The 11022-nt window shown below is 37.8% G+C and overlaps 1 protein-coding gene across 3 annotated transcripts in view; it reads right to left on the bottom strand.

The window, feature by feature from the left end:
• Positions 1–11022, bottom strand: part of LOC138058881 (uncharacterized) — a 35438-nt gene that overhangs the window by 2574 nt on the left and 21842 nt on the right. For 2 of the 3 annotated variants that reach the window (XM_068904327.1, XM_068904329.1), the window contains exons 7-12: positions 4408–4459; positions 3449–3484; positions 3187–3240; positions 2155–2214; positions 1267–1383; positions 1–42 (exon numbers count right to left, since the gene is read on the bottom strand). The exon at positions 1–42 is cut by the window's left edge. In XM_068904327.1, the coding sequence (XP_068760428.1) occupies positions 1–42; positions 1267–1383; positions 2155–2214; positions 3187–3240; positions 3449–3484; positions 4408–4459 (361 nt within the window). The remainder of the gene's footprint in view (positions 43–1266; positions 1384–2154; positions 2215–3186; positions 3241–3448; positions 3485–4407; positions 4460–11022) is intronic. The other variant, XM_068904328.1, reaches the window with a different exon arrangement.

Below are 11022 nucleotides of genomic sequence, written 5' to 3'. Positions count from 1 at the left end.
AGTCGTGGGAGGTGAATACAATGAAAGCGGCGTACTCATAACCTAGTGACACAAAATTCGAAGTGAAACATGTGAGCGCGCTAATATGTTTAGGCCCGGGCTTCAGGCAAATGTCAGTCTGCTGCAAGTCGCGAAACCGTAAAAGCTCGATTTGTCCTTGCTAACTTTCCACTTTTATGAACTTGCTGTTTATCTGTTGCTAACTAGAAAGCAATAACCTTCAATTTTTGCGTCCACTGCGCTTGCACAGCTAGACACTAAGATAAAATTAGGAAGAGTTTGTTCACTGATCTTAGGGAAACAACAATAAAACAAATTTAGCTTCCCGCTTCTTCGTGAAGGATTGCTTGTCTTTTACTTGCTAAGGATTTAAGCTGACGCGCTTTCAGTGATTGAATAAACAAGTAAATAAATTAAATATTGCTGCTCTTCTCAAACGAAGCACACTAAGTCCATATGTTGTATTTGTGGGTGGGAATTATGAGGCTCTTATGCCTGCTTGCATATTTAAGTTAATCCATCAAAAATAATAGTCATTCTGCAGCTCCCAGAATTGTAGTTAATTAAGAGTTTGCTAATTTGTTCATTTGATAAATATAAATAGACAATACAGTGGATAAGAGAAAGAACGAAAGGCTATACCTTTGCCCGCTGAAAGGAAAAAGAAAAAGAGATGGAATTTGTGGAGTCATGCAGCAGCTCTCGTAACGTATAATGTGAATGGTTCCACACCGAAGCCAAAAACAAAAGACTAAACAATTGGGAAATGATGACTTAGACTTCAAAACAATATAGGCTGCTTTACAGTAACAAACAATAGCAGGTTATATTACGAGAGCTGCTACATTACTGAGTTTCTGAACTTCTCTTTCACTGAGGGAAGCCGGGTTCCGGGATGTCCTGCACAAGGAGTTCATCAAGGGAAGCCTCTATCTCTACTAATGCCTTGAGTCAACCCTTTTCCGCGTAAATTTATTTTTCGCAACAGGTTTTCCCCGCGAAACGTTTCATATTTCCCTTGACACTGTGCTGAATCTCCCAAAGGAGGCGTTCTACAGATAAATCTACTCGGGAAAGAGTTGCAATTGACTCCTAGGCCAAGTATGGGAGATAGAGGCTTCCCTTCTTCTGCCTGCACTGAAAGCTTCTCGTGCAAGTTTGTCATACTGCGAGTTCTCTTGGTGCAAGGTTGGTAAACTTATTACTAACAAAGTGAAGCAAGAGTTCATTTCAAAGCTAAACATAAAATAAACGATGATACTCAACCTTCAGGTACCACTGGTTCAGGCCTTGGTTTCTTGCAGATTTTGCAGACTGCGTAAATACACAAAACTAATATACCAATCACGATTCCAATCGATATTGCCACAGCTTTGATGATGCCTAGAGATGCAAAAACGATGTTGATTTATTTCTCCGTCGACATTGGAGACCTAAATATTAATTCTTTTTACGTCGAGTAGCAAGACTGAAAGGCTCGATCGCAAATGGCAAGCCCGCGGATGGCTTGAATAGGCATATAGGGGGGATCAAATAATTGCCCGGCCAAAGACCTTCAACATTCACTTGGAAGCTGTAACACCATCCATGTGTTACGAAAAGCAGAAAAACTTGATTCGCCATGAACACAAAAGTTGTAAGTTTCTATGTTTTGTGACAGTCGTGATAAAATGCATCTCAACTGAGTTTGGTTGATATCTGTAGCTTGATAGCCAATCACGTCAATTAATATGTAACACAATATGTAGTGTAGCCTTATCATTCTTGAATTGTTTTTCTATGTAGTTTTACCCAAACGCGTTATTTCGTATGGTTGGTACTTAAAATCTAGAAACAGGGAGATTCTTCATTATTGCCTTATGCTAGCCAAATATCATATTTTTATTTATTTTATTTATTTTCATTTTGATAATAATAATAATAATAATAATAATAATAATAATAATAATGATAATAATAATGGCGATAATAACGATAACGATAATGATAATAATAATAATAATAATAATAATAATAATAAAGTTTGCATTGCCGTGACCATATCTGCCGTGAATAATAATAACACATGAAACACATTTACTGACAACCAATCAGGAGGCGAACAACGCAATATCCGACGTTTAAATGTAATGATAACGACTAGACTAAACTCACCAGTGATGGGATCAGCTGTTACAGTATGTGGTGGGCTTCTCGTTGTCATATTTTTAGCGGCTATCAAAGACAAATAAGAAAATAAAGATTTCAAACAATAACAACAACAACAACAACAACAATTATAATAATAATAATAATAATGGACAAGTGGCTGGGAAAGTTGAATGTCAAAATTAGCATTTTATTACTACAGAAAACTACGTTACTGGGAACGGTGAGGATTTTGAGAAGGGTGTTGGAGCTCTAGAGTAAGAAGAAAACTCTAAGGGACCTTTGGTTATGGGCTATGACCCGCTCCCTTAGGAAGCAAACCGGAAAAAAGGTCATCCAGTTCACAAAGATGATGATAATAATAATAATAATAATAATAATAATAATAATAATAATAATAATAATAAGGTAGGATAAGGTAGGCTAAGTTATCTATTGGAAACTCTGTCAGAAATTCAACATCTTATGCAAAGACAAGTGGTATGATCATGACCCTGAAGGAGTTATAGTAAACGATCAAGTAAAGGTGTTATGGGACTTCCGAATTCAAACAGACCATCAAATTGAGCATAATAGGCCTGATGTAGTTGTTCTTGATAAGATAGAAAGATCATGTTATGTGATAGATATCGCGTGCCCTTTTGATACAAGAGTGCTGGAAAAAAACAAGAGAAAATGGAAAAATACCAAGAATTAAAAAGAGAGATTGGGAAAATCTGGAGCTGCCGAAAAGTAATTGTCGTACCAATTGTCATTGGTGCACTAGGGACGTTCAGCAAAAATTTGAAAATGGAGCTCTAGAGTAAGAAGAAAACTCTAAGGGACCTTTGGTCATGGGCTATGACCCGTTCCCTTAGGAAGCAAACCGGAAAAAAGATCATCCAGTTCACAAAGATAATAATAATAATAATAATAATAATAATAATAATAATAATAATAATATATCTTCTTTAAATTATATGTTGACTCCGGATCTCGCCAAATTGTGATCATTGTCTGGGGTCGAAAAATTAATGATAACTACCAGACTAAACTTACTTGACGTGGTATCAACTGCACCTGGTAGACTTGGCGTTGTCACATGTTTGGAGGCTGTCAAAGATTTGACATCATCATAATTGTAATATTCATGATAATTTATTATAATTATAATAACTATTTTTATTATTATTATTATTATTAAAATTATTATATTGAATCAATAATAATAATAATGATAATATTTTTTTCTTTTAAAAAAACTTTTGAGTCCGGATCTCGCCCAATAACGTCAATGATAAGTACGAGACTACACACTTACCAGAAGTGGAATGCGCTGCATTTGTATTTCTTGGGGCTATAAAGATCAAAAGAAATTATTATTATCGTTATCGTTATCGTTATCGTTATCGTTATCGTTATCGTTATCGTTATCGTTATCGTTATCGTTATCGTTATTGTTATTATTATTACTATTATTATTATTATTATTATTATTATTATTATTATTAAAGACAGTCATTACTCAAGTTGCACCACTAAGCAATCATCATCACACTGAAATTGCCGCGCGTGCAGAGATCGTTTTCACGGTAAAATTGAAAATTAATGACGAATGGTAGCTATGAGCTTGTTTTCTTGGAGGCATTTTGTGATCATATTAGTTCAGACTTATTGTTTAGTAAGGAAGCATCATAGGTGGTTTCCCATGTAAGCGTTTGCCCTCTTAATGATGCGCCCGTTAAAAATGATGCAGGTTGTTTTGCTGTCCTTTAATTTCCCGATACGCTTTGAAATTAAAACAGTCGTATCCCTTTTCTTTGCTTCGAGGCCAAGCGTTTCGCCGCCCTCGCGGCTCTTCAGGCCACATATAACTGACTGTGGACTAGCACTTTTGTTTGTTTGTTTGATTATTTAGCGTCTGCAGCAGTCCTTGGCTGTAAGAGTAAACAATGGCATAATATCTGTTGCTCGGCGATTCGAGTTCCGACACTTATTTTACAGTGATAAAGGGAATGATTGTCCCTGGAAACCAGGTTATCTACATAACTAATGGTAGCCTTGTTACTCTTGGGATTGGTTCGGAATTCAAATGTCATTTATGCGAGCTGAAACGTATTAAATAACTCGTTTAAAACTGAGTCTGGTCTCTGGAAGTGATTTTGTGTGAATGTTATGTGCTTCCTCGTTGATCTACGTTTCGAGATCGGATTTATTGATCGAAAGGAGTTTCAAAACAAAACCCGTCTTAACTGCATCAACCGTGATTTATTTACTTACCGTAAACCATATAAAGCTCCGACACGCTGCTATTGTAAGGAAGGCTGTGAATCTAGGAGTGCAGAAAGGAAACAACAAAAAAATCAACATTCAATAAAATCAATAATAATCAATAACAATTAATTTATTGGCAATGGAAATCAATAAAACATCAATGCCTAAAAGTTGATTATCATTGATTATTAGAAAACAGTCCAAAGAAAATACGCGCGCTGATTGGTTAAAAATCGTGTTTCTATAACTCGATGGAGACAGAACTAGCGCGAGCTGTTAACGTAGTGATGGCGCGAGCAAAGAGAATTTACATTGTGATAATAGGAGTTAACAAGTTGTTTTCCTTTTTCTTGTCGCGTTGTTTTCTAAAAGAAATAAAAGTGAAAAGTTTGGGAGAACTCGAAAAACCTGTGGAAACACTCGCCTGCGACTCGTGTTCCCACAGTATTCCTCGTGCTCCCAAACTTTCACTCGTGTTTCTATAACTCGATAGAAACACGGTACATGTTTTCTATTTCTTAAATATTGATTAATAATGATTTTTATTGATTATGAAATTTGTTCAAGTTATTTTCAATAAAACGCACTATGTGAATTAACAAACAATTCACTAAACTTAAATTGCTACGTACGCTTTATGTTTTTTTAAAAAAATTAAATGCTTCAAATTTGTTACAGTAGCATTTTTACTACAGTTTACTATTAAAAATCTTACTAATTACTAAAACGTATTACTAATCAGTTATTGATTATCTAAAAAAAGCAACAATAATCAATAGCAATTGTTCCCACACGTTAGAACGGTCACATTTGCGTCTAATAATCACCACAGAGTCGACGATTTCACGGTTTATTCGAAGCACATGGTCATTACACTGAATAGCCAAGATGGCCGCCCTAGCCTCGATTTTATGCGCCCGCGATACAACAAGTTCGAACATTACTGTGGCAACCGCAAGACGATTTGGTGAGTGAGTGTCGATTTTTATTGATTGAACCAATCAATAATAATCAATCGATTATTGTTGATTCTTATTGATCATATTGATTGCAATCAATAATAGACGTCGACGAAAAGATCACGTCAAAATATAACCGACTTTGCGCTATCGATTGTTCCAACTTGTTCACGTCGCTAGAGTGTGGACGAAGGATCGTAAAAGTATATTGTTTGTTGACAAGAAAATGCCACAAAATCTTTTAAATGGTTTTATGGCCCTTTAATTAAGAACAATTGACGTGACGTCGGATAGCACAGTTTTTCCCGCTCTCTGAATTCTGATTGGTCAATATTTACATTTCAGTAACTCTCGCCGTATGCACGGAGTTCGGGCCGTATGTGCCAGCGTTGCCATGGCATCTCCCAAATATTTTACCAATAAATCGAAAGAGAGAAGAGAATTTAATCAAGTTGCCTCTTATACAAACCTAGTGAGAATTCAGGTGACTTCAACGGGATAAGAACCCATGAGCCCTGCGATGCCGGTGTGATGCTCTACCAACTGAGCTATAAAACCACACAGTTGGAAGCAGGTCATTTTGTTGGGGTTCATTTGTTTCCGTCAAAGAACTCGGTGAAGGCATTAATGTATATTTGAAGGGTGGGTTGTAGGCGAAATAGAGAAGTGCACTATAAACGAGGCGTGTAACTTGCAACTCTTTTCCTTGGAACAAAGCTGGGGATTTTAGGACAACAATTTTATGCCCAAATCACTAGAAAAAATCGAAAATTTACATACCATGTAAATAACATGTAAATCAATTACAATTTACTTTTACACGTTTTCAATAATCATGTAAATATCGTGTAAATTTTCAATTGAAACGTGTAAATGTGAAGCATTATGCTGTAAATTCTAAAGACTAAAGGAAGAGAGATCATGTAAATAACATGTAAATTTGAAGAAGAGGATGCACTCAACTACCCTGCGAGCAGAGTCTCTTTCGATCTTCCTAGATAAGTTGGGAAGAGGAAAGAAGATTCTGCCAGCCGCCTCGACTTTCTCTGATTTGCCGCTCATCCAAAGGAATGGATGAGTCAGTCCAGTTTCGACTTGTCAAACCTGTTTGTTTTTTAATTTGTGCGCGTGATAAATCGCCACGCGGCATTAATATATTTTTAAATTGACAACAGTCAGGTGACAATTTTGAACTGTCGAAATTCCCATGAGTATTTCTTCCGTATGTCGGTTACAGAAACTAGTTTGTCAGAATTAAGAAACCTATTAATTTTTTCAGTAAAAATTGAAATGACAATTTAAAAACTTGAACTATCTTGAGTTTCCAAGGAAATGATTCCTTGGTTGTCGTGTGTTTGCCAGAGTTGTTCGAAAATATCCCAACTGTTTGTTTTGGTTTCGTGGTTTCGCGGTTACTAGTCGATCGTCACGCGTGACTGACTCCCGACTGAGGTTTGAATTTTGAACACATTCTCAATACGAAATGTCGAGGCGGCTGGCAGAGTCTTCTTTTCTCTTCCCGACTTATCTAGGAAGATCGAAAGAGACTCTGCTCGCACGGGAGCACTCAACATCCTGGAAATAGCATGTAAATCGAAACAGAGAGACTGCCAGGATCCTGTAAATAACATGTAAATCGAAAAAGGGAGACCCCTGAGATGCTGTAAACAACATGTAAATCGGAAAAAGGAGACTGCCAGGACCATGTAAATAAAATGTAAATCAAAAAAGGGAGACTAACAGGATCCTGTTAATAACATGTAAATCGAAAAAGGGAGGCTGACAAGATCCTGTAAATAGCATGTAAGACTGCCAAGATCCTGTAAATAACATGTAATTCGAAAAAGGGAGGCTGACAAGATCCTGTAAATAACATGTAAATCGGAAAAGGGAGACTGCCGAGATCCTGTAAACAATATATAAATCGGAAAGAGGAGACTGCCAGGACCATGTAAATAACATGTAAATCGAAAAGGGGAGACTGCCAGGATCCTGTAAATAGCATGTAAGACTGCCAGGATCCTGTAAATAACATGTAATTCGAAAAAGGGAGCCTGAAAAGATCCTGTAAATAACATGTAAATCGGAAAAGAGAGACTGCCGAGATCCTGTAAACAACATGTAAATCGGAAAAAGGAGACTGCCAGGACCATGTAAATAACATGTAAATCGAAAAAGGGAGACTGCCAGGATCATGTAAATAACATGTAAATCGAAAAAGGGAGGCTGACAAGATCCTGTAAATAACATGTACATCGGAAAAGGGAGACTGCAAAAATCCTGTAAATAACATGTAAGACTGCCAGGATCCTGTAAATAACATGTAAATCGAAAAAGGGAGGCTGACAAGATGCTGTAAATAACATGTAAATCGAAAAAGAGAGGCTGACAAGATCCTGTAAATAACATGTACATCGGAAAAGGAAGACTGCCGGGATCCTGTAGACAACATGTAAATCGGAAAAAGGAGACTGCCAGGACCATGTAAATAACATGTAAATCGAAAAAGAGAGGCTGCCAGGATCCTGTAAATAAAGTGTAAATCAAAAAATGGAGGCTGACAAGATCCTGTAAATAACATGTAAATCGGAAAAGGGAGACTGCAGAGATCCTGTAAACAACATGTAAATCGGAAAAAGGAGACTGCCAGGACCATGTAAATAACACGTACATCGAAAAAGGGAGACTGCCAGAATACTGTAAATAGCATGCAAGACTGCCAGGATCCTGTAAATAACATGTAAATATCGAAAAAGGGAGGCTGACAAGATCCTGTAAATAACATGTACATCGGAAAAGGGAGACTGCCGGGATCCTGTAAACAACATGTAAATCGGAAAAAGGAGACTGCCAGGACCATGTAAATAACATGTAAATCGAAAAAGGGAGGCTGCCAGGATCCTGTAAATAAAGTGTAAATCGAAAAAGGGAGGCTGACAAGATCCTGTAAATAACATGTAAATCGGAAAAGGAACACTGCAGAGATCCTGTAAACAACATGTAAATCGGAAAAAGGAGACTGCCAGGACCATGTAAATAACACGTACATCGAAAAAGGGAGACTGCCAGGATACTGTAAATAGCTTGCAAGACTGCCAGGATCCTGTAAATAACATGTAAATCGAAAAAGGGAGGCTGACAAGATCCTGTAAATAACATGTACATCGGAAAAGGGAGACTGCCGGGATCCTGTAGACAACATGTAAATCGGAAAAAGGAGACTGCCAGGACCATGTAAATAACATGTAAATCGAAAAAGGGAGGCTGACAAGATCCCGTAGATAACATGTACATCGGAAAAGGAAGACTCCTGGGATCCTGTAAACAACATGTAAATCGGAAAAAGGACACTGCCAGGACCATGTAAATAACATGTAAATCGAAAAAATGAGACTGCCAGGATCCTGTAAATAACATGTAAATCGAAAAAGGGAGGCTGACAAGATCATGTAAATAACATGTACATCGGAAAAGGGAGACTGCCAGGATCCTGTAAATAACGTGTAAGACTGCCAGGATCCTGTAAATAACATGTAAATGGAAAAAGGGAGGCTGACAAGATCCTGTAAATAACATGTAAATCGAAAAAGGAAGGCTGACAAGATCCTGTAAATAACATGTACATCGGAAAAGGGAGACTGCCGAGATCCTGTAAACAACATGTGAATCGGAAAAAGGAGACTGCAAGGACCATGTAAATAACATGTAAATCGAAAAAGGGAGGCTGACAAGATCCCGTAGATGACATGTACATCGGAAAAGGGAGACTGCCGGGATCCTGTAAACAACATGTAAATCGCAAAAAGGAGACTACCAGGACCATGTAAATAACATGTAAATCGAAAAGGGGAGACTGCCAGGATCCTGTAAATAACATGTAAATCGAAAAAGGGAGGCTGACAAGATCCTGTAAATAACATGTAAATCGAAAAAGAGAGGCTGACAAGATCCTGTAAATAACATGTACATCGGAAAAGGGAGACTGCCGGGATCCTGTAAACAACATGTAAATCGGAAAGAGGAGACTGCCAGGACCATGTAAATAACATGTAAATCGAAAAAGAGAGGCTGCCAGGATCCTGTAAATAAAGTGTAAATCAAAAAATTGAGGCTGACAAGATCCTGTAAATAACATGTAAATCGGAAAAGGGAGACTGCAGAGATCCTGTAAACAACATGTAAATTGGAAAAAGGAGACTGCCAGGACCATGTAAATAACACGTACATCGAAAAAGGGAGACTCCCAAAATACTGTAAATAGCATGCAAGACTGCCAGGATCCTGTAAATAACATGTAAATCGAAAAAGGGAGGCTGACAAGATCCTGTAAATAACATGAACATCGGAAAAGGGAGACTGCCGGGATCCTGTAAACAACATGTAAATCGGAAAAAGGAGACTGCCAGGACCATGTAAATAACATGTAAATCGAAAAAGGGAGGCTGCCAGGATCCTGTAAATAAAGTGTAAATCGAAAAAGGGAGGCTGACAAGATCCTGTAAATAACATGTAAATCGGAAAAGGAAGACTGCAGAGATCCTGTAAACAACATGTAAATCGGAAAAAGGAGACTGCCAGGACCATGTGAATAACACGTACATCGAAAAAGGGAGACTGCCAGGATACTGTAAATAGCTTGCAAGACTGCCAGGATCCTGTAAATAACATGTAAATCGAAAAAGGGAGGCTGACAAGATCCTGTAACTAACATGTACATCGGAAAAGGGAGACTGCTGGGATCCTGTAGACAACATGTAAATCGGAAAAAGGAGACTGCCAGGACCATGTAAATAACATGTAAATCGAAAAAGGGAGGCTGACAAGATCCCGTAGATAACATGTACATCGGAAAAGGAAGACTCCTGGGATCCTGTAAACAACATGTAAATCGGAAAAAGGACACTGCCAGGACCATGTAAATAACATGTAAATCGAAAAAATGAGACTGCCAGGATCCTGTAAATAACATGTAAATCGAAAAAGGGAGACTGACAAGATCATGTAAATAACATGTACATCGGAAAAGGGAGACTGCCAGGATCCTGTAAATAACGTGTAAGACTGCCAGGATCCTGTAAATAACATGTAAATGGAAAAAGGGAGGCTGACAAGATCCTGTAAATAACATGTAAATCGAAAAAGGGAGGCTGAAAAGATCCTGTAAATAACATGTACATCGGAAAAGGGAGACTGCCGAGATCCTGTAAACAACATGTGAATCGGAAAAAGGAGACTGCAAGGACCATGTAAATAACATGTAAATCGAAAAAGGGAGGCTGACAAGATCCCGTAGATGACATGTACATCGGAAAAGGGAGACTGCCGGGATCCTGTAAACAACATGTAAATCGCAAAAAGGAGACTACCAGGACCATGTAAATAACATGTAAATCGAAAAGGGGAGACTGCCAGGATCCTGTAAATAACATGTAAATCGAAAAAGGGAGGCTGACAAGATCCTGTAAATAACATGTAAATCGAAAAAGAGAGGCTGACAAGATCCTGTAAATAACATGTACATCGGAAAAGGGAGACTGCCGGGATCCTGTAAACAACATGTAAATCGGAAAAAGGAGACTGCCAGGACCATGTAAATAACATGTAAATCGAAAAAGAGAGGCTGCCAGGATCCTGTAAATAAAGTGTAAATCAAAAAATGGAG

Source organism: Montipora capricornis, chromosome 8 (assembly GCF_036669925.1).
Source record: "Montipora capricornis isolate CH-2021 chromosome 8, ASM3666992v2, whole genome shotgun sequence".
Lineage (NCBI taxonomy): Eukaryota > Metazoa > Cnidaria > Anthozoa > Scleractinia > Acroporidae > Montipora > Montipora capricornis.
This window is presented reverse-complemented; position numbering and strand designations above follow the sequence as displayed.